The sequence below is a fragment of the Jaculus jaculus genome, chromosome 8, assembly GCF_020740685.1.
Source record: "Jaculus jaculus isolate mJacJac1 chromosome 8, mJacJac1.mat.Y.cur, whole genome shotgun sequence".
Lineage (NCBI taxonomy): Eukaryota > Metazoa > Chordata > Mammalia > Rodentia > Dipodidae > Jaculus > Jaculus jaculus.
Genome location: NC_059109.1, coordinates 32,321,872 through 32,346,697, shown reverse-complemented (window position 1 = coordinate 32,346,697; position 24,826 = coordinate 32,321,872). Strand labels below are relative to the sequence as shown.

Here is a 24,826-nt window from a genome sequence, read left to right as displayed (position 1 = left end):
AAGTCATGTGTAGGTAGCATCAACCACTGTGAGGTCATGAATGTTGTGACCATTTTGTGTCTGGAAGACAGTATTGCAAAGCACTCCTCCCCTTCCTTTGGCTCTTACATTCTTTCTGCCACCCACTCTACCATGGTCCTTGAGCCTTGGAGGATGTGATAGAGATGTCTCACTTAGTGCTCAACACTTCACTGTCCCTTCTTCTCAGCACTGTAATGAATTTTCTGTTTGTTTCTTTTTTTTAAATTTTTTTTTGTTGACAACTTCCAAAATTGTAGACAATAACCCATGGTAACTCCCTCCTTCCCCCCACTTTCCCCTTTGAAACGCCACTCTCCATCATATCCCCTCTCCCTCTTAATCAGTCTCTCTTTTATTTTTATGACATTATCTTTTCCTCCTACAATGATGGTCTTGTGTAGGTAGTGTCAGGCACTGTGAGGTCCAGGCCATTTTGTGTCTGGAGGAGTACATTGTAAGGAGTCCTACCCTGCCTTTGGCTCTTACATTTTTTCTGCCACCTCTTCTGCAATGGAATGTGAGCCTTGGAAGATGTAATAGAGATATTTCAGTGCTGAGCACTCCTCTGTCACTTCTTATCAGCACCATGGTGAGTCATCCCAAGGTCACTGCCATCTGGAAAGAGAAGGTTCTCTAACCAAAAGTGAGAGTAGCATTAATACATGGGTATGAATGTTAAGAGCAGTGCTTACTGGGCAGTTTGGTGAGCATAGTATATACATTTAGCCAGATAGCAGCAAACATTACACCCCTAGAACTCATGACTACCCCTGTTGTAGGTTTTCAGTATCAAAAATGTATTCTTTCCTGTGGAGTGAGCCTCCAGTCTAATTTGAGAGTGGTCATTTTCCCCCATAACAGATGTGCCACTATTTCACCTATTGGCTCATTTGGCCTGCCTGGCCAAATTTAAGGCTCACAGTGTCCACTGTTGAGTATCTTCACTGGTGATTTCTCTCTCCCAAGAACTGCATGCAGTGATGCTTTCCCCAGCTTTCTTTCAGCTGGTCTACATGGAGGAAGTTTTCAGCTCAGTTCCAGCAGGATTTCTCAGTGACCTTGCAGCCCAAATATGTGGAGTTTTCAGCAATAGGGTCTTACCATCTATTCTTGGTGGGAAACCAAGAGCCTTGGCAATGGCCTGCAATGTTTTGGGGGTATCAGTGACCTCTCTGGCCAACAACTCACTGGAAGGTATCCCATCCCTGCCCTGAAAATTTTCTAGTAACAATCTATGGCTTCTGAGTGTTCTATTGTCCAGAAAAGTAGTTTCCATATGACTTATTTATATCCTCTTAGATTTTTATTGCCCTCCTTCCATCTTTCCTTTACTCAATCTCTTCCCCTGACTTTACTAGGCCTTTCACCCTCAGTAATCTGTTCTTCTACTTGCATGTATACAATACCATTCTATTAATTCCTCCCCTTCCATTCTATTCCCTTTATATCCTCTTCCTAGCTTACTGGCCTCTGCTACTGAGTTTTGTTCCTACTCACATAGAGGTCCAATCATTTGTAGTGAGGGTCCACGTATGAGAGAGAGCATGTGATATTTGGCTTTCTGAGCCTGGGTTACCTCACTAAGTATAATCCTTTCCAGGTCCATCCATTTTCCTGCAAATTTCATTCTTCTTTACCACTGAGTAGAACTCAATTGTCTTAATGTGCCACATCTTCATTATCCACTCATCAGTTGAGGAAAATCGAAGCTGGTTCCATTTCTAGCTACCGTGAATAGAGTGGAGAGTTTTGCATCACCCCAGTGGTCACCACCATCTGAAAAGAGAAGTTTCTCTAACCAAAATTCAGAATAGCATTAATACATGAGCACATATAAATTCTTAGAGGGCAGTTTGGTGGGAATAATATACTCATTTAGTCAGACAACAGTTATAGTTTCCTCCCTAAGGCTTTTGAGCCCCTAGCCATAGGCTTTTGACTAGGTTTTCAGTATCAGGCAGGAATTTCCTCCCATGGAGTCATCCTGAAATCCAATCAGAGAGCAGCTGATTTTCCCTATAACAGATGCCAACAAAATTCATTTAAATCCATGGTAAATGGTAAATTTTATCTTCCCCTTACATTTTCCTAATGTTAGCTTCTAGAAGGTGACTGATAACAGAATCAGTAATGTCTCTCAACAAGAGTTTCAACACCTTAAAATAATAGCCCTGGCAACTAGGGAAAAAAGAATCAACTGTTTATATATTATTTTTATTTATAAAGTAATGCAGACACATGTAAACATAACCAATGCTTTAAAATTTATTCAGCTTAAGAAATAATTAAATTATCTAATAATAAAAGGTAAATCAAATACCCTTTCCACCATGTTTATTTTCCACAGGTAGCAAATGTTAATGGCTCGTTCCTCATAGTTCTGTGCACATACACACAATAACTGCATGAGGATGTGACCTGTACTGAGGCATTTGTAAAATGCTACTTTCTCTTGCCATCTCAGTGTTGCCACAGGCAGTCACCCAATTTGAAGAATTGGTTGGTATGGCAGAGATGCTACTTAAGGGTGGAGGGACCATGTCCACATCTGCGTCCACCCTCTGGAGAGCAGCAAACAACTCCTCACCAGATTCATTTGCCTCGGTGTGCAGCCATTCCAATTCTAGTTCCAGCTCACTGAGCTCCTTGAAGCCAGAGGAAGAGCGACATCTGGATGAGAAGCAGGTCAGCCGGGAATCCTGCCCTCTCTTTTTCTACAAACAGCTACTACAATAACCAAAAGCAGGGTAGAAACAGATTTTTAGGCAAATTTAGGTCCCTAACATTATGTTCCTTTATAAGTAGCTATTTTACTTTCATAATAAAAGTGAATATTTGGGTTGGAGAGATGGCTTAGCGGTTAAGTCACTTGCCTGAGAAGCCTAAGAACTCATGTTCAAATCTCCAGGTTCCATGTAGCCAGATGCACAATGACGCAAGTGCACAATGTCTCACATGTACCACAAAGGGGCACACATGTCTGGAGTTTGTTCACTGCAGGATGAAGGTCCTGGTGCACCCATCCTTTCTCTCTCCCTGCCTCTCTCTCTCTCTCTCTCTCTCTCTCTCTCTGTCTCTCAATAAATAAATAAATAAATAAAATAATTAAAAATATTAAAAAGTGAATATTTGTGAAAATAGATACCCAGTTTAGAAAACTAAAGACAAATGGTGGATAAGAATGAAGTGTTGAACTATACAATTCTTAAAAGAAGTAACAGTGGGATACATGTATTAAAAGTTTATGTCACTGTGAGAAAATAAACTTTAGCCTCTGCATTCTGGATAAGCATAATTTTCTGTATGTTCTCCTAATCGAGAAACAGAAACTAAAAGGATGAATGGTTTTAAGCCAGGTATAAGCCTCAGAAACTATGCCTTGACACATTTTAATAATCAATTATTGAAAAGATTGGACTCTTACTTCTTATTTTATCACTCTTCTATTGTTCAGTAAGAAATTGTCACAAGTTTAGTGAGTCCAAATAACATGGATGTACTGTGTCAGAGTGCTCTGATTTAGAGTTTGGAGTTGGGCATGGTGGTGCACACCTTTAATCCTAGCACACGGGAGGCAGAGGTAGGAGGATCACCATGAGCTTAAGGCATCCTGAGACTACCTAGTAAATTACAGGTCAGCCTGGGCTAGAGTGAGACCCTACCTCAAAAAAACAAAACAAAAAAATTAGAGTCTGGTATAGGTCCCTTCCCTTAGACTAAAATCAACACGTCCTCAGGATTATTTCTTACTGGAGGCACTTGATGAGAATCTGTTTCCTGCTCATTTGGGTTGTTGTTGGAGAACTAAGATTCCATTGGTTATAGAATTGAAGTTCGTGTTGTCTTGTGGGCTGTAAATTGAAAGATCATTCCTACTTCTAGAGATGACCACATTCCTTGGGTCATGGCCCATCTTCAAGGTGAATCAAGCCCCTCACCCTTCACATTTTTCCTGCTGTCTTTTATTGGATCCAGCCTCCCTCACCTGCTTTTAAGGACTCATTGGGCCCACATTGCTAATCCAGGACAATCTACCATCTCAAAGTACATAACTTTAATTTATAAAATTGTTTTTACCCAGTGAAGTAACATACTCACTGATACCAGGGATTAAGAGGAGACTCTTTTGAGAGCCACTATTCTGCCGACCTTATGTTATGAAGTGTTGCGGATAGGGTTGGTCTTAAAGCTTCAAATCCAGACTGCATGATAAAAATTGAGATATATTTCATGGACTGCATTTAACTCTAACACTAAATGTGAACTATATAATATACCACCTTTGAAACTCTTGATATTCTTTTGTGATATCACTTTTCTTTTTCTAATTTCAGTTATTTTTCTTTCATTTTTAGTTCAAGATTGAACCATGGCAGATTGCCCGTTGTAATAAGAGCAAGCCTCAGAAATTTATTAATGATTTAATGCAAGTACTATACACAAACGAATATATGGCGACACACAGCCTGACAGGGGCAAAATCTTCTACTTCAAGAGACAAAGCTGTGAAACCAGCCATGAATCAGAATGAAGTTCAAGAAATCATAGGTGATAATATCTTTGCATCATATTTTTTGCATGAATTTGAAATTCTGTTACCAATCACATAAGTTATTGGTTATTCTTTCATGGTCTTCTATGTTTCCCAATGTATTTTCCTGTGAAATAAAAACAATTTAAGTAATCCAATGTTGTCATTAACTGTGGAAATTTTCATAGGAAATGTTTTTATTAAAATTATTATTAAAGCTTTGGATAGTGGCATGCACCTTTAATCCCAACACATGGGAGGTGGAGGCAGGAAGATCAGGAGTTTAAGATCTTCCACAGTTACATAACTGTTTTAGGACAGTCTGGAATCCATGAAATCCTGTCTCAAAATTTTTTTTAAATGGTGATAGGAAGGGGTTATTAAACTAAAACACTAAAACTAAAATTTCTGCAACTGAGATGTTTGAATTAATAAAATCCATAGCTTCAAAAAATAAAAACTGCAAACTATTTCAAGATAAAATTTCAATAAAAATTTATATTTTGTTTTCTCTTTCTCAGTTTTATTCCTCTTCTCTGATTCTAGAAAGAGGTGAGCTAGATCATCCTATGTATGGTTTTAAATTAGTGAATCTCCTTAAATATAATAATCTAGATTACCCGGGTAATTTTTTTTTTGCAAACATCTAAAACATTTAGAGATTCTCTGAATTCAAGCTCATGTCTTAGAAAATGATAAATTTGTAATCTAGTTGTTTTGACTAATGTTAGAATTTAATAAAAACACATTCATACTGTGTTGAAGCAAAAAGATTTAGCATTCAAAGCAAGCAGAGGGCTAGAGTCGAGGGTCAGTGTTTAAAGGAAGACGATCCTGAGTGCTCGCCATTCCTAACAGACGCCTCCCGACAACTACTTTGCCTTGAGAAACCTGCGGGTGCGTGCGTCCTTGTGCACAAATGTTCCGCGACAGTCGGGCTGCTTTCATAAAATGGAGACAAAATCACACGTTTGATGTTCTGCTTCAGTTCAAGTGTTTGTGTCACTGTTATCTCCACAGGAGTGACAAAGCAGCTGTTTCCCAGCACAGACGATGTTTCAATTAGGAGGATGATAGGACAAAAACTAAACAACTGTACCAAGAAGCCCAACTTAAGCAAAAACCTTAACTCTCAGGATATTAAGTAGATCCTTCTGGTAAGTCTTATACACCCTCACAGTCCTTTCAACGTGCCAAGAAAGTGTTGTGTTGCTCTATCTGTGGACTGGCACTTTCCAGAAAGATGCTTTTCTAGATAGTGTGAGCGGGGCTGGAGAGATGGCTCAGTGGTTAAAGTGCCTGCCTGAGTTCAGTTTCCCAGTATCCACATAAAGCCAGATGCACAGGGTGGCACATGCATCTGGAGTTCGTTGGCAGTGGCTGAGAGGCCCTGGCAACCCCTTCTTTCTGTGTGTCTCTGTCTGCCTCTTTCTTTCTCTCTCTCAAATAAATAAATAAAATACTAACATGAAATAGATAGTACTGGTGGCCTGTGAAACATTCATAGTGGTTCTGAGCATGGTGAGGAGGACTGGGAAGTGATTAGTTTTGAGAAATGCTAAGGGCCTGGAGAGATGGCTCAGTGGTTAAAGGTGCTTGCTTGCAGAGCCTGACTGCCTAGATTTTATTCCCTAGTACTCACCTAAAGCCAAATGCACAAAGTGGTTCATTGTTCTCTCTCCTGTCTTTCTGTCTCTTTCTGTCTCTCTGTCTCTCTCTCTCTCTTTCATAATTAAAGAAATATTGAGCTTTATCACAGTGGTTTTCTTCCCAGAACCTCCAAATACATTATGCATCTCCTAAAACATGATATAGAGCATATTATTTTCCCAGTGTGTTTTACTGAGGACTTTTTCTTCACAGAACTTGGGGTTGGGGACTGAATGGAACCAAGGAAGGGGAGAAAACGACTATTTAGAGAGTATTTCTCTAGAACAGAGGAGCTTTGGGCTTCTGGGCCACCTGAGGTATGCCAGTGAGATCGAACTTTCAGTTCTAAATAGGGTTTAACCTGTGTACCAAGTACTGGCTGGAGGTGGAAAAGGGCCTCCTTCACCATTCTCCACAGTGCTTCTTAGTTGTTCAAATCTTTTTTAAATCAGTTGTTAAAGTTTGATAAGAACATTTACCAAAAGTCAGGCCTTGCCCCTGAGGAATGTGTGACAAGAGTTCTGGCTACTTTAGCTGTCCAGTGGATCTCGCTGCCTTAACTCAGACCAGGAATGCTCCCTCTCCCACAAAACGCGCATGTTATGAAAGCTTAGTCTCGACCTTTGCACTACTGCATAGTAGTAGCCGCTTAAGAGGTGAGGCCGTGTGAGAGGTCTGGTTACAGGTAATGCCTTTGAAGGAGATTATGGGATCTTGATCTCTTTCCCCTCTTTTGTTGCTTTCCTGCCATGATGCAAGCCGTTTCCTACATACATACTCCCCACCAAGAAGTTCTTCCCCACCCAAGGCCCAGAAGCAACAGAGCCGATTATCATGGACAGAAATGTCCAGAAATGTGAGGCAAAATAAGCTTTCCTCCTCAGAAGCTGACTGTCTCAAGTATTTGCTGCAATAAAGGAAAAGCTAACTAATATTATCCCCACTATTTCGATGGGAAATAGGTGAAAAAATATTTATTTGTGTTATGAATTGATTCATATGAATTCATTGATTCATAAAAGTATATAGGCAACAGTGAGGGAATAGCTCAACTGAGTTAAAAAGATATTCTCATTTTTTTCAAACCTCTATTTTTCTTGGCGATGCTGGTAGATGAAACCAGGCTATGCCTGCTAAGCAAGCACTCTGGAAACTTCCCTCCATCCTCAGCCTCCACTTCTTTCACCTCTATTTTGCCTATTCTCTAACTTTTGGCAACTTTGACTTCATTTTACTTATCTTCACTTCTTCTGGCAGTTCTATTTATTTATTTTTTTTTATTTTTCAAAGTAGGGTCTTGCTATAGCCCTGGCTAACCTAGAATTTATTATGTAATCTTAGGGTAGCCTCAAACTCATGGCAATCCTCTTCCCTCTACTTCTTGAGTTCTGGGATTAAAGGCATGCGCCACCATGCCTGGCTTTCTGGCTGTCTTAAATGGCATATGGAACAATACGTAGTACAATAACCCACTTCATTCTCTACCAACTACTATGGCCCCATTGTTCTTATCAGTCCCTTATCAGTTTTGTTATATAAAAGTCTTGCTTGATAAGAATGTCTTCCACAAAAAATATAAAACTACTCATAAAAGCAATAGAATTCTTTCTCTTGACTCAAACATAATGGTAGACCATCTTAAACAATAATGGAAGATAAAAATGTTTATATGTATATATACATAGATATATCCACAAAAGAGTATACATTTCAAGATACTGTGAATCTTATGACTTTGCAATTATGAGATAAGTGATTAAGTATGCTCCTTAAGCTTTTCATTTTGGCACAAGGTTACCAGCTTTCCTGGCATATAATGACCAAGTTCCTGTATGAATGCCATGAGACCAGCTCTGTGAGTCATATGACTGTTGTTTGGAGCAAATTATTGCACTTCAGGATTCCAAAAAGCATTTTTTTAAATTTTTTAAATATTTATTTATTTGGGAGAGAGGAAAAGACATACAGAAAGACAGAGTGGGCATGCCAGGACCTCCAGCCACTAGTGGAACTCCAGATGCAGTCTCCCCCTCATGCATCTGGTTTAAGTGGGTTCTGGGGAATCGAACCTGGGTCCTTAGTCTTCGTAGGCAAACGCCTTAACTGCTAAGCCATTTCCCCAGCCCCTCCACAAAGTATTTTAATGTCCATATCTTAGACTGCCAAGGACAAAGCCATAGAGTTCTAAAGAAGTGGACCATAAGCATTTTTAGGTCAACCTTTACCATACTTGCTAGAAGTGGCATGACTAAATCCCCTAGCCGTGCATCAATTAAAGCTGAAACAAAGGGGCAGGGCATGGTGGTGCCTATCTATAGTCTGAAAGTGCCGAGGCTGAGGCAGGAAGACCTGAAGTTCCAGGCTAGTCTGAGCTACATAGTTCTGTGCCATTCGAGGCTGAAAGACAAGACCCTGTTTAACAAAACAACAAAAAACTGAATCAAAGGACAAAATTTTTGCTCTGAATACAATGTTCTTATGCTTGCTTTCTTTGAACAGTCAAATGGCTTAGACAAGGAATACATATTTCTTTGAATCAGAAGTGGAGATTGACACTAGAGTGGAAACCTTGATTACATAGGCAGACACCTTTCATTTGAAGTAATTCAAATTACATCCAAAAGACTGAGGAAAATATGCTGCTGGGAAAGACAGGGTCACATGAATCATGAATTTGGACGTGCTCAAGAAATTACACACAGTGCATCTACTGGACCAATACTACAGTTTCCCTTCTGAGCCATTTAACTCACTGCTGCTTCCCTGCTTCACACCAGAGGTATTCTTTGGGAAGTAATTTTCGTACCATTACTATCATCAGGGAAATCTGTGCTGAACAATTACATAGATGTTTACAGTTCCTAGACATGCACAAAGGCTGGCAATGCCCACCGTGGCCTGGGGGGACTGCACTCTCCTCACAGAGCACATTTCAAGTTGTCATTGGTGGCTTACTTGAAAGAAGAACTGCCATGCTCCAGCTAAGGCACTTTTCTGTGAGGGTGACAGCTGAATTCTAGCCTTCATTTAAAAAACAAAACTATTTGCTCTCATTTCTGTGACTGCACTGAAGTTGCCTGTAGTGCTCCAAAATGCCAATATTTATGGTCCCTTTCCCATTTTCATCTCTTACATAAACTAAAGAAAATATTTATAAGAATACTAGAATATCATCACCTCTATATCATCCCACTAGGTGACCAAACAACTTTCTCCTGAAATTTTCAAAGCTGCATCAGTATTCAAGTTCTCAAACATGCTTCACGTGCACATGGTGTAACAATGACTGTTTAATACAGTGTCGCTTTAACAGAGCAGCAAGGTTATTTTGCCTTTTTGCTCCCATCAAGGATACTTGGAAATGTATGGCAATCCAGATGTGACAGCGGGGTGGCTCTACTGGCATCTAGTGGACAGAGCCCAGAGATGCACCAAACATCCTACAGCTCATAGAAAGTTTTAGTCACCCATGCTAAGGTTGAGAAACCCTGGACTAACATGATTTCATTATTTGGTGAGATGAAAGCCTAAAGAGATCAGGCTGGAAAGATAGCTTTGCAGTTAGGGCGCTTGCCTGCAAAGCCTACAGACCCATGTTCGACTCCCCAGATCATGCATAGGCCAGACACACAAGGTGATGCATGCACACAAGGTGGTGCATGAGTCTAGAGTTCAATTATAACACCTGGAAGCTGTGGCACGCCAATTCACTCTCTCTCTCTCTCTCTCATAATAAAAAAGGTCAGTCTGTTGGGCTTACCTTAGAAAGAAAGAAAGAAAGAAAGAAAGAAAGAAAGAAAGAAAGAAAGAGAGGGAGGGAGGGAGGAGGGAGGGAGGGAGGGAGGGAGGGAGGGAGGGAGGGAGGGAGGAGGGAGGGAGGGAGGAGGAGGAAGGAGGGAGGAAGAAAGAGAAGATTGGAAAAAAAAAAGAAGCCTAAAGAGATCAAGTGAATTCCCAAGACCATTTGATTAGTGACCAATAAAGTTCCAATATTATCATAAAGGGCATTTCTTTTAGTATGAGTCTATTTCTGGTGCTATCACCAAATTCCCAAGGAGAGGTTTAAAGTTCACAGTCTTGGAGGTTTAAAGTTCACGATCTGGTAGACCCATCTTTTCAGTCTCTGGTAGGGGCCCCATGGAGGATGGCCTTACAACAGTGAGAGCTCAACAGAAGAGATCCTATGTAAGACAAGCAACCAAAGAGATCCAGGGGCCAAACTTAGCTATTGTGACAATCCAGTCCTGCAACAGGGAACTGAGATCTGAAGAGAAGGATGTGAATTCCTTCCCAGAGTGGTGCTCCCAATGTCCTAACTGCCTTTCACCAAGCATCTCCTATTGAAGGTGCCACCATTCCAATATTACCACACCAAGGACCAAGTTTCCAGGCATGAAATCTTGGATTACAAACCATTCCCACCATAGCACATAATTCCCTCAAGAAACAGTGCTAGGGGCTGGAGAGATTTCTCAGTGGTTAAGGAGCTTGCCAACAAAGTCAAAGGATCCAGATTCGATTCCCCAGTACCCATGTAAAGCCAGATGTACAAGGTGGTGCAGCATCTGGAGTTTGTTTGCAGTGGTTAAAAGCCCTGGTGCACCTATCTTTCTCTCTCTGCTTACAAATAGAGAAATAATATATTAAAAAAGAAACAGAATGGGATATATATATATACACAGGTGTATTTGTGTGCATATATATATTTATGCATGTAATATATACATATGTATATGTGCATATACATATTGTGTACATGCACACATATGCACAGAGAAAGAGAGATTTCAAGGGATTGGCTCATGCAATTATGGGGATTGTTGAGTCTGAAAATGTAGGATAGCAGGGTCGAGGCCCACTAATGTTGGAGTCTTAACTTCGAAGTCAATCAGGAGGCAAAATTCCTCAGGGACACTGGTCTTTAAAGGCCATGAACTGATTAAAAAAGGCTTCACAGACTGGAGAAATAGCTTAGTGGTTAGGGCACTTGCCTGCAAAGCCTAAGAACCCAGGTTCAATTCTCCAGGTTCCACGTAGGCCAGATGCACATGGTGGCACATGCATCTGGAGTTCGTTTGCAGTGGCTAGAGGCCCTGGCACAACTATTCTCACTCCCCCCTCCCCCATCTCTCTGTCTCTAACAGAAAAGGCTTCATATTATAGAAGGCAATAAGCTTTAATCACAGTTCTGAGTTCAATGTTAACTTCATCTAAAAGCACTTCCAAGGCCATACCAAGGCTGTCACTTGACCAGATAACTAGACCATGGTTGACATACAAAATTCACCATCACAGCTAATAATTTAGGAACAGAAAGTGTGACTGGAAAGTTGGTTCTATGAAATTTGGAAAGTCACTTGTTTTCCTGAACTTAAATTTAGTTACTTTGCCTTAATTTTAAAATTAATTTTGTAGTTAGCATACAAAGTAATGAGTTTCACTGTGGCATTTCCATATACATTGTGGTGGTTTGGATGCAAAATGCCCCACCATAGGCTCATGTATTTGAATACTTAATCCCCAGTTGATGGCACTGTTCAAAAAAGTTGTAGAGGGCTGGAGAGATGGCTCAGTGGTGTAGCCACTTGCCTGCAAAGCCTAGCGGCCCAGGTTTGATCCCCTAGTACTGCGCGAAGAGGCACATGCATCTGAAGTTCACGTTCAGTGGCAACAGTTTCTAGCACACCATTCTCCCCTCTCCCTCTCCTTCTCTCTGTCTCTCTCTTTCTCTCCCCCGTTGCAAATAAATAAATAAAAATAAAAATAAAGAAGGTTGTAGAGCCTCTAGGAGGTTCTGCAGCTAGTGAGTCACTGGGGGTGGGTCTTGAGGTTTTGTTGTCCAGCAGCCCCACCTGTGGTTCCTTCTCTGCTTCCTGGTCCTGGGGAGATGTGACCTGGGCTTCCTGCTCTGGCCTGCCACACCTTCCCCACCTTAAGGCAAAAACCCCTTTCCTCCCATAAACTGCTGCCAGTCAGGTGTTGTGTCCCAGCAATGAGAAAGTAGCTCATACACACATGTATCAGTCCACTTGTTCTTATTCCCCCTTTCACTGTCGAAGCCCATGTCCCCTCTTGTTTCCCTCCCCTCTCTGACACCTCGCTTCTGCTCTCATGACACAGAAATTATGTTACTTTGTTGCCTCCTTTTGACCTCACCCCTTCTCAGTTCTCTTCCCACATATATGTCTATACATCATATATACATACACATTCATATACATGCTTCATATGTATATACATATATATTCAAATATAGACCCAAAATTTAGATTCTGCATATGAGAAGAACATATTTTGTCTTTTCACTTAACAAACTGATTTCTAGTTCCTCTCACTTTTCTTCATTCCTTACAGCTAAATAAAGTCTGTGTATATATACCACATTTTCTTTATCTGTTCATCTGCTGATAGAGAGCTAGGCTGGTTTCACATCTTAGCTATTGGGAATTATTTAGCAACAAAGATGGATATGCAAATATCTTTCTTGTAAGATATTGTATTTGCAATCAGAGAGGGGGGGGGGAGAATGGGCATGCCAAAGCTTCTTGCTGCTGCAAACAAACTCCAGATGCATCTGGTTTATGTAGGCACTAAGGAATCAAGCCTGGGCCATCGCAGTTTACAATCAAGTTCCTTAAACTACTGAGCCATCTCTCCAGCCCTTTTTGCTGATTTTTTTTTAAATAGGGGTCTAATGTAGCCTAGGTTATCCTTAAATTCACTATGTAATCTGTAAGGACCTTGAATTCCTGATCTCCTAACTCCATCTCCTCAGTGCAGGAGTTACAGGTATGTGACAAAATGCCTGGTGCTGGGGATGGAATGCAGGGCTTCATGTAGAGCAGACAGACACCCTTCCAGCTGAGCTACCCTTAAAAAGCCCTTCAAAGTGGGTTCAATTTGCATTTCCAATAGACTAAGGATGTTGAACTCTTTTTCAAATATTTATTGGGCATTTGTTTTTCTTCCTTTTGGAACTATCTATTCATTAGCCCATTTACTAGTTGGATGGTTTGGGTTTTGGCATTTAGTTTGGGAAGTTCTTTATATTAATTCCCTGTTGGAAGTATAGTTGGCAAAGACTTTCTCCCATTCTGCAGGCTGTCTCTTCGCTCCACTGATTGTTTCTTTTCCTGTATGGAAGCTTTCTAATTCAAGTTTCCTAATATCAATTCTTAGGATTGTTTCCTGTGATATTGGGGTCCTTCTTAGAAAGTCCTTGTCTTTGCCTCTGTCTTGAAATGTACTGCAACTATTTTCTATTAGTTGCAGAATTCCAGGTCTTATATTAAGTTTTTGACCCAATTTCAATTTATTTTGTTCATGTAAGCCAGATGCACAAGGTGGCACATGTATCTGGAGTTCATGTGCAGTGTGGCTGGAGGTCCTGGTATGCCCATTATCTCTCTATCTGCCTTTCTCTCCCTCTCTCTCTCTCAAAATAAAAAATAAATTTTTTTAAACATTTTATTTATTTATTTATTTATTTATTTATTTGAGAGCGACAGACACAGAGAGAAAGACAGATAGAGGGAGAGAGAGAGAATGGGTGCGCCAGGGCTTCCAGCCTCTGCAAACAAACTCCAGACGCGTGCGCCCCCTTGTGCATCTGGCTGACGTGGGATCTGGGGAACCGAGCCTCGAACCGGGGTCCTTAGGCTTCACAGGCAAGTGCTTAACCGCTAAGCCATCTCTCCAGCCCAAAATAAAAATTTTTTAAAGGTCTAAGACAAGCCAAAATGTTTCACTGTAGACATGCAATATTTCAATTATTTAGAGTCACTAAAGTTCTAATTAGCTAATCAGCCTGTAGATGCAGCTCCTGTCCAGGAACTTTAATTCACACATATGTGGTTCATCCTTGCATCCCTGGGACATAGCCCACTTTGTCATACTGTATGATATTCTTGATGTGTTCTTTTTTTTTAATTTTTTTTTGTTTATTTTTATTTATTTATTTGAGAGTGACAGACAGAGAAAGAAAGAGGCAGAGAGAGAGAGAGAGGAGAGTAGGCGTACCAGGGCTTCCAGCCACTGCAAACGAACTCCAGATGCGTGCGCCCCCTTGTGCATCTGGCTAATGTGGGTCCTGGGGAATCGAGCCTTGAACCGGGGTCCTTAGGCTTCACAGGCAAGCACTTAACCACTAAGCCATCTCTCCAGCCCTCTTGATGCATTCTTAATGTGGCTTTCAAGAGCCTTCCTCAGAGACATTATCATTGTTTTACTGTATTCTTTCCAGTTTTGGTATCTGAGTAATCTTGGCTTTGTGCAGTGAGGTTGTAATATCCTTACCTTTCTGTTTTCAGAACAGTGTGAGGCACCTTGGTGATAACTCTTCTTGAAAAACTTCACAAAATTCACAGTAAATCCATCCAGTCCTGGGTTCTCTGTACACAATGTTTTGTTTTTTACACACAATAGATCATGATCATAATCCCCTCCCCCACTCTCCTTTGTTTCTCACCCCTCCCCCCATTATCCCCCCTCCATTGCATCTTTTCTTCTTTCCAACTAGTCCCTAGTCCATCTTGATGTCACATTTTGATATATCTATTGCATTTTGTAAGTCTTTTGATTTTTTTAGTTTTGTAGCCTAGGCTGGCCTAACTAACAGTCCTATTGCCTCAGGCATCCAAATACTGAGGTCATAGACATATGCTTTCTATACTCTTTTTTAAATTCTTATACTCATTAGTTGCCTCTTCATTTGAAACAGGTTTCCATAGAATACCCAAAAAAATGATTTAGACCCCTCAAAACATTTGATGAAAATTTTCCCTTTCTTGTCTTTTTGAAAGCTCATATCCTCAGCCATTTGATAATAATCTCATGTAAATTTTAGGATTGTTGTCAAATTTACAGAAAAACCAACTAAGCTTCTTCTATTTCAAGCATTCCATAAAGTGACTACACTTAAGTATTCACTAAACTGGCAATATTGCAAGTATTCCTAGAAAACATCTCAAGTTGAGATTGTTAACCGTAATGTCATTATGTATGCAAGAGATGGCAAAGTTCAATAAGTGCGTCCTAGTGAGCCCTTCCTGAAATCACACAGCATCCAGTAAGTGTATCCTAGTGAGCCCTTCCTGAAATCACACAGCGTCCAGTAAGTGCGTCCTAGTGAGCCCTTCCTGAAATCACACAGCGTCCAGTAAGTGCGTCCTAGTGAGCCCTGCCTGAAATCACACAGCGTCCAGTAAGTGCGTCCTAGTGAGCCCTTCCTGAAATCACACAGCGTCCAGTAAGTGCGTCCTAGTGAGCCCTTCCTGAAATCACACAGCGTCCAGTAAGTGCGTCCTAGTGAGCCCTTCCTGAAATCACACAGCGTCCAGTAAGTGTGTCCTAGTGAGCCCTTCCTGAAATCACACAGCGTCCAGTAAGTGTGTCCTAGTGAGCCCTTCCTGAAATCACACAGCGTCCAGTAAGTGTATCATAGCGAGCCCTTCCTGAAATCACACAGCATCCAGTAAGTGCATCCTAGTGGAGCCCTTCCTGAAATCACACAGTGTCCAGAAAGTGCATCCTAGTGAGCCCTTCCTGAAATCACACAGCATCCAGTAACTGCATCCTAGTGAGCCCTTACTGAAATCACACAAAGCACAATAAGTACATCATAGTGAGCCCCAAGTGATTATGTCTGAAATATCTTATTTTTGCAAATGTACTTACATTCTGTTTACTGAAGTCTTAGTTAATGACAGACTGCATACACAATGGTGGTGGTCCAATGAGATTATAGTCAGTGTAGCATTTACCATATCATTACTAGGAGAAAACATCCAATCAGAAGCAGCTTATAGAAGGAACAGGTTTGTCTCCAGCTTAATCTTTTGAGAGGAAGTTTCATCATTGGGGGGACCATAGTAGGAACAGACAACTGGTTGTCACATCTCCCCCATTAGCAGGTAGGAAGGAGAGAAAGTGAGCTAAACATAGCAAGTATGAATATGCTATAACCATCCAAGACCCACCCCCAGAGTCATACCTCCTCTAACAAGGCTCCACATTCCAGGGGCTCCACCAGCTGGGGAATAAGTATGAGGCTTAATCACACACACACACACACACACACACACACACACACACACACACATATATTGCATGAGGCTATGGGGCACATTCCACATTTAAACTACCACTTTACACCCCTGGCCCCCATGGACTCATGGCCATCTCATGATGCAAAATGCTTTCAGTCCAACCTTAAAAGTTCCATAGTCATTTCCATTCCAGAAAAGAAGAAAGGTAGTATACCAAGGAAAGATTGGACCAATGCAGATCAAAACTAGCAGGGCAAACATCAAGTCCTGCCACTCCAAGTTTGACAACGTGGATGCCTAAGGAAATCCTCTGGGTCTCTAGAAAGCTTGGATAGCTGTGCCTCTCCAGCTGTTCTGCTTGCTTCCTAGGCAGAATCCACCCTGAGCCAACAGATTTCCTAGGTGGCTATCCATCGTCCTGGCAACTCCAAAATTCTAGGATTTCCACTGCAACCCCTGGTTCATTTTCACAGATTCATACAATGATCTCTCAGGGCTTCCTTGCAGACACTAATCTTGCCTCACACTGCCTAGTAACACATGATCCTCTAGTAACACATGATCCTCTATTCCCTGAATACTAGTGCATCCAAAAACCAGTATCAGGTAGATGATGCTGCCAATTTATTTATTTTTTATTTAGGAGGATTAATGGCCAACCTTGAGGAGGAGGAGGAAACACGTTCAGCATTTTTTCTTCAGTCCCATTCCTTCCAAAGGCATCAGCACTCCTGTTGTCCCAGTGCAGAGCAGCTGACCCACTCATAGAGGTGGTGATCTCTCAGACAATCACAGCTGAAGTGGCTGCAGTATCTGGACTTGGGATGCAAAACCAATTCACATTTCTTCCTGCACTGGACTCCACATTTTTCACATCCTTCTGCTTTGTATTTTCCTCTGCCAAACACACTAGTCCATTACTTTAAAACTCAACTTTGCTTAAGTTCTCTCTGCAAAAACATTATATTAATTCCCTCTATCCAAGTTCCTGATGAAGTTCTCTTTTCCATCTGAAATATCATAACCCAAGTCTTTATAGTCCATACTTCTGCCTGCATCTTGGTCTTTCAAAAATCTCACCAGAATAACTCATTAATCTCACCTTGTAACATTGTAAAGCTTCTCTAGACCAAAGTTCAAAACTAATTCTATATTTCTTCTGTAAACTATGCCCAAAAAACCTTTAAAAACCACATAGAATGGTTGGGGAGATGGCTCCAAGAAGCTAAAGGAGCCAGGTGTGGTGGTGCACACCTTTAATCCCAGCATTCAGGAGGCAGAGGTAGGAGGATCACAGTGAGTTCAAAGCCACCCTGAGACTACACAGAGAATTCCAGGTCACCCTGAGCTAAAGTGAGACCCTATCTAGCAAAACAAAAACAAACAAACAAAAAGAAGCAAAAGGAACTTTTTTCAAAGCCTGTTGACATGGGTTCAATTCCCCAACACACTCATAAAATCCAGACACAAAAATGTAGCACAAAAATCTGGCATCGGTTGCTCAGGAAGAGATACTAGCATGCATGCACACATGTATACACACACACACACACACACACACACACACACACACACTAATTAATTAATTACAAAACACAAGGTCAGGCGTATTAGAACAGTGGTCCCACTACTCAGTACCAATTTTCTGTAGCAGTTATTGTCTTGTTGCTGGGACAAAAGACCTGGCTGAAAGCAGCTTATGGAAGGAAAGGTTTATTTCTGGCTCACAATTCCAAGAGGAAACTCCATCATGGAAAGGAAAGCATGGCAGCAGCCAGCCAGGCATCACATCTCCTCATCCCTGGGGAGGAAGAGAGAGACTGAGCTAAGTATGGCAAGTAGAGCTGGGTAATAACATCCCAAGGCCCACGCCCAGAGACACACCTCTTCTAGCAAGGCTCCACGACCCAAAGGCTCCACCAGCTTGGACTAAATGTGAGGTTTAATCACAAACACATGAGGCAATGGGGAACATTCAAACCACCACAATGAGGCTAAAAATTCCCTATGATGTAGCCATTATAACTTTTATAACTTATTATTCATATCTTTATCATAAAGATAGTATAATCAAACCTTCTGTGCTGCCAGTTGCATAAAAGTAGAGCACAGCCAGGCATGGTCGCACACACCTTTAATCCTAGCACTCAGGAGGCAGAGGTAAGAGGATCACCATGAATTCTAGGCCACCCTGAGACTACATAGTGAATTCCAGGTCAGCCTGAGCTACAGTGAAACCCTACCTAAAAAAAACATACTAGAGTACATCCAACGATGAGCAGTGTATAAACTTGATTACTGGCTATGTTACTGCCTTACATATTAATTATTCCATAGTTTTTTACTTTTTCAAATTTTATTCATTAGAGACAGAGAGAATGAGCTCACCAGGGCCTCCAGCCACTGCAAATGAAGTCCAGACACATGCACCACCTTGTGCATCTGGCTTATGTGGGTCCTGGAAAATCAAACCTGAGTCCTTTGGCTTTCCAGGTAAACACCATCACTGCTAAGCCATCCCTCCAGCCTTATAGTGTTTATTTTTAAAACGTACCTTTACTTATTATAAAAGATTACTGTAAAGCTATATGGCATGTTATGCTAGCCTCAAACATTTTTGCAATCTGTCTCTTTTTTTTTTCTTTTTATTTTATAGACAACTTCCATAATCATAGACAATAACCATGATAATTCCCTCTCCCACAATTTCCCCTTCACAACTCCACTCTCCATCATATCCCCTTCTCCTTTCAATCAGTCTCTCTTCTAGTTTGATGTCATTATCTTTTCCTCCTATTATGATGATCTTGTGTAGATAGTGTCAGGCACTGCGAGGTCATGGGTATCTGTCTTTTATTTTCTCTTGTGTTTTATATTGTTTCATTCATCATGGCCCCAGAATAGATTCTCACACACATATGCTTATAGCCTGTGTGAGGCATAGGCTAATACCATGCAGATATGTATATATACTCAGTGAGTCATGCAATGACAGAAACATGTAACTATGTACTTCAGTCATATCCAGTGGTTGAGCTGCTGTGGCTCTGTGTAAATATATGCAACATGTAGTAGCTCACCTTTAATCCTAGCACTCAGAAGCATATTAATAATTTTTAGGGCAGCCAGCGGTATAGTGAGACCCTGCCTTAAAAAAAAGAATAGAAGGGCTGGAGAGATGGCTTAGCAGTTAAGGTGTTTGCCTGCAAAGACAAAGGATCCTGGTTTGACTCTCCAGGACTCATATAAGCCAGATGCACAAAGGGGCATATGCATCTGGAGTTTGTTTGCAGTGGCTAGAGGCCCTGGTGTACCCATTCTCTCTCTCCCTCTCTCTGCCTCTTTCTCTCTCTCAAATAAATTAAAATAAAGTTTAAACAAAGAATAGAAAAGACAAACAAACATGTAAATATATTGGCCCTCTTTTTAGAAGGTATCCAGGCAAGTACGCTTTTTTTTTAATTAATTTATTTTTTTTTCCAAAGTAGGGTCTTGTTCTACTTCAGGCTGACCCAGGATTTACTATGTAGTCTCAGGCTGGCCTTGAACTCGTGGTGATCCTCCTACCTCTGCCTCCTGAGTGCTGAGATTAAAGGTGTGCAAGTAAGTTTTAACAGCTTTGTAGTAATTCTGTCTGTGACCTAGTAGTTGATATAATGAGCTTTAAATGAGGTAAAGCAGGTTGGGGAAACTGCTAAACAGTCAGTAAGCAACCAATAAACATTACTGAAAATAACATACAAAAGTGTTGATAGTTTTTTTTAAATGGTTGATTGGATGTAGAGTTTACTCCGTTTTCAAATGTAGCCAGTAATTTTTAAATCATTTCAAATAAAATGTAACTTTAACTTTTTTCTAAGCTGAAACTTTAACTGTTTTCTAAGCTGAAATTCCCCTGGGTCATAAAATAATTCACAAGACATCTCAATAATGATAATCTTCTCAACAATTTGTATTTATGTTTGCTTGTTTAGTTGGAGTTTTTTGTTTGATTTGAGACTAGGATGGAACTTGGATCCTCCTGCTTTAACCATTGAAATGCAAGGACTACAGGTGTATGACACCAAACCCAGGCAATAATTTGTGTTTTTAGGAACAAATTTATGATATATACAAAACCAAATCACTCATATAATTGTTTAAAATATCATAAAAGTTTTAACAAAAAATTGTACCTTTTTGAAATTTGCTTTTTTTATATAGTTGTTACAGGTAACTGAAATTGATTCAAACATTGGATCCTACTGGAGAATCTGTAACCTCGCTGGTGGTGAGCATGGAGACCTGTGCGGTGGCAGGCTGTCAGATACCGTCACATCCACAGGCTTTCCTGATGGAGTAACAAACTTGCTCAAGAAGCTGCATGGAGATTTCACATTAAATCCCAGTGACACGTCAAACCAGAGAAGTCCTCCCAAATAAGCATGCAGTGTGGTGTCTGACAACACACATTTCCATATCCCCAAGTACTTCTCTGTACATCTAATTTAACTGGCCCATCAGAGTTCTTCTCATAGTAACAAAAACTTCAACCTTCCATATCATTGTACAAACCAAACCTTGTACATTGGTTATTACCATTATGGTTTTTGGATTTGGCATAAACACATGATTGCAAAAAGAAAACACTAAAGAAATTGGTGTTGACAAAATATGAAAGCAGCAAAGCCTATTCTTTGATAATAATGTGTAACCAAGTAATGGTGTTTTAGCAATAAAATTACAGGATTATTCTGTTATCTAAACATGTATGAGAACAGTAAAACCTTTTCAGTGTTAAACTATCTCAACACACTTCTGAAAAACAAATAAGCCCAATTTTTTTATGTATTTAAGCAATACATTAATTTTCCAAATAGTCTTTTGGCTGAATAGTAAACATACTTCTAAATTTTCATTGTCCAAGATATACTAAATACAAATGTGTCAAATACTAATATCACTTAAAACATCCCCTGTAAGGGCTGGAGAGATGGCTTAGCGGTTAAGGCGCTTGCCTGAGCAGCCTAAGGACCCATGTTCTATCTCTTTCCAGATCCCACATAAGCCAGATACACAAAAGTGAGGCAAGCACATGGTTGCACATGCCCACTAGGTGGCACAAGCATCTTGCATTCAATTTCAGTGGCTGAGGCCCTGGCATGCCAATGCTCTGTGTCTCTCTTGCTAAAAAAAAAATCCTCTATAAGATTAAACATCTTATGTATGTGGCTGGTTATATTGCTATACTGGTTAATTGTAAATGGTATATTTTCATTGCAACAGAAGAAAAATGAATTTGAAACCTCAAAATAACAGAAAAAAAACATTTTGTAAAACGACAAAAGTTAAAATACTCGTCAGAGGCTTCTCACTTGATGTCGTGTTGTTACAAGGTGATATGTAAGCTTGGAAAGGAGACACAGTAGCTCAGAGGGCACTGTGATGGACCCAGGGAACATCCCAGGAATGCTGCTTGACAACAGTGTGGTTGTACACAACAAATATTCCTAAGGAAATGAATTATGTAACATTTGCTACTTTTAATTAAATAAAAATAAGTGACACTAAAAAGAGAAAAGACATTTTCTTATTTCTTAATGGGGAATTTTTTTTCTAGGCAGAGAGCTTTTTCTCCCATGCATTGGAGCATTACCACTATGTCTGACTCAGGCTTGCATATCTTGAAAGACCCATATTCTGCAGGGTAGGTAGACAAGGTCTGGGAAGATAAATACACATTTTTATTTAAGATATGATAATCCTACTAAGATATATCTTAATTCACTTTAAAACCTAGCTAAAGCTAGGTGTGGTGGTGTGCGCCTTTAATCCCACCACTTGGGAGGCAGAGGTAGGAGGATCACTGAGTTCAAGACAAGCCTGAGACTACAGAGTAAGTTACAGGACAGCCTGGGTTAAAGTAAGACCATACCTCAAAACAACAACAACTAGTTGATACTACTACAAGTTTTGCCTACTAAGGTAAGTAAAATTACTTTTGAAAAAAAAACATAAAACAACAACAGAATATATATATATTGATCAAATGGAACGTGCATGTTCTTTCCTTAAAGTATTTTGAAATATATTGATAACTTTATACACAACAGAATAGCATATTTACTCAATTCAGCTTTGAAGATTGGTCCTGAATGAGTTCCAAATATAAGAAAACCAATGAAACTTAACAGACTCTGATTATTGTATACACATTATATATATATATAGTTCACAATATAAGAATTTAGAATATGATTAAAGTAGAACCTTAAATAATTTGGAATAGAGTGTGTATCTAATAAATGATACTGAGACAACTGGCAAATTTAAAAAACATTAATTCAAGCCAGGCATGGTGGCGCATTCTTTTAATCTCAGCACTCAGGAAACAGAGGTAGGAGGATCTCCATGAGTTTAAGGCCAGCCTGAAACTATGTAACGAATTCTAGGTCAGCCTGGACTAGAGTGAGACCCAACCTCGAAAGCCCTCCCCCCAAAAATAATAATGCCAAAGAAAATTTTCTGCTAAATCTTAGTTTGCAGCAGCCTCGCCCTTAGTTATTACTCTATAGGTTATAGATGCCATATTGCTAAATGAGTTCTCCCTTTCATAAAGTATCCTTGACTGATGTTTATTGACATCCCTCACACATGAGGCAGCTTGATATTCTTGCTCTTCCTACTTTATCTAATGTCTTCAAGCAGCTAATAAACATTTTTTGGATCTTGCAAATTACCTGCAGGGGGGGTGGTTGAGGTTCTGCCTTAGCTCCCTTATTGCTTTTTATTTTCACTTCTTAGAGGAAGTCTACTTGCATACTCATGTTGGAGCATTCTTTACTGATGCTGCTGGGTAACACCCACTTAAAGCTGAATTACATGAGCCACAAACACTTTTAGTATAAAGCACTTTAATGTTTTGGATTATTTATATTAGACAATTACTGTACATCTGAAATTCAAATTTAAGTATGTGTCCTATATTTGTGCTAAATCTGGCTGTGAAGGCTAGTGTCACTCTAATCATTATTCATTTATTCACAATGTCTCTCTATACTCATTAGTGTATTAATGTGCACACAATAGTACTACATTCTGAATGTAATTTTATGAAAAGGAATAATCGTGGAACAAAAAAACTCAGCAATTAAAATTTCAGTGATTGCAATTTAGAACTTATAGCCAGAAATGTAGCTTAGTGGTAGAATGCTTGTCTAGAATGTCCAAGGCCCTAGGTTTAACCTACAGCACCTTCCTTAAAAAAAAAAAAAATAGTAAATGGAGTTTGTAGTAGTTACTTCCTTTATGCTGGGACAAAATACCCAGCCAGAAGCAGCTCTGGGGAGGAAAAGATTTATTTCAGCTTACAATTTTGAGGGGAAGTTTCATCACTGCAAGGGAAGCATGGTAGAGCAGGCAGCAGGCTCACATCTTCCACATCAGCAACAGGGAGACAGCAAGAAGGGTGAGCTGGCTCTAAACAAGAAGCGGTCTGGACTAATGCACTTCCAGGCCTGTCCCCAGCACAACACCTCATCTAGCAATGCTCCACCTCCCAAAGGCTCCACCAGCTACAGACTAAGGAGGCATTTAAATCACAAACAATTGAGGCTATGGGGATCACCTTACATTCAAATCAACACAATTGAAGATATATAACCAAGGAAGTTTTAAGAAGGCAGAAAACAGAGATGAAGGGCTGAGAAAATGGATTAGAGATTAAAATCTTTTGTTTGCAAAGCCTACTGGCCTAAACTCAAATTCCCAGTATTCATATGAAGCAAGACACAAAAAATAGTGGTACAAAATAAGTAAAAGAATACACAAGGCATGTTCAAAACATCATAAAAAGAGATTAAAAGAATCTCATGTACTATGTACAAAGCTCTGGTTTCACTCCTCAGTACCACAATTTTTTTTTTTTATTTTTTTAAATTTTTATTAACATTTTCCATGATTATAAAATATATCCCATGGTGATTCCCTCCCTCCCCACCCCCACACTTTCCCGTTTGAAATTCTATTCTCAATCATATTACCTCCCCATTACAATCATTGTAATTACATATATACAATATCAACCTATTAAGTATCTTCCTCCCTTCCTTTCTCCACCCTTTATGTCTCCTTTTCAACTTACTGGCCTCTGCTACTAAGTATTTTCATTCTCACACAGAAGCCCAGTCATCTGTAGCTAGGATCCCCATATGAGGGAGAACATGTGGCGCTTGGCTTTCTGGGCCTGGGTTACCTGACTTAGTATAATACTTTCCAGGTCCATCCATTTTTCTGCAAATTTCATAACTTCATTTTTCTTTACCGCTGAGTAGAACTCCATTGTATAAATGTACCACATCTTCATTATCCACTCATCTGTTGAGGGACATCTAGGCTGGTTCCATTTCCCAGCTATTATAAATTGAGCAGCAATAAACATGGTTGAGCATAGTACCACAATTTTTTAAAAAATAAAATAAAAGGAAATCGTGGGATATATAAGAAATATTACTCAAATGAGTTTCTGTTACCTTTAAGGGTCACATCTGTAGATGCATGTTGTCCATCTGCCTTTTAATCATCTGGTCAACATATTGAC

At 40.0% G+C, this 24,826-nt stretch overlaps 1 protein-coding gene across 3 annotated transcripts in view; it reads left to right on the top strand.

Moving 5' to 3' along the window:
* The window catches only part of Bend6 (BEN domain containing 6), a 53,031-nt gene extending 31,223 nt beyond the window's left edge, over positions 1-21,808 (top strand). For 2 of the 3 annotated variants that reach the window (XM_045156186.1, XM_004668214.2), the window contains exons 5-8: positions 2,486-2,706; positions 4,377-4,569; positions 5,573-5,709; positions 20,452-21,808. In XM_045156186.1, the coding sequence (XP_045012121.1) occupies positions 2,486-2,706; positions 4,377-4,569; positions 5,573-5,700 (542 nt within the window). In that variant the 3' untranslated portion in view covers positions 5,701-5,709; positions 20,452-21,808. Of the gene's footprint in view, positions 1-2,485; positions 2,707-4,376; positions 4,570-5,572; positions 5,710-20,451 lie in introns of those variants that run through there. The other variant, XM_045156187.1, reaches the window with a different exon arrangement.
* The last annotated feature ends 3,018 nt before the right edge of the window (positions 21,809-24,826 follow it).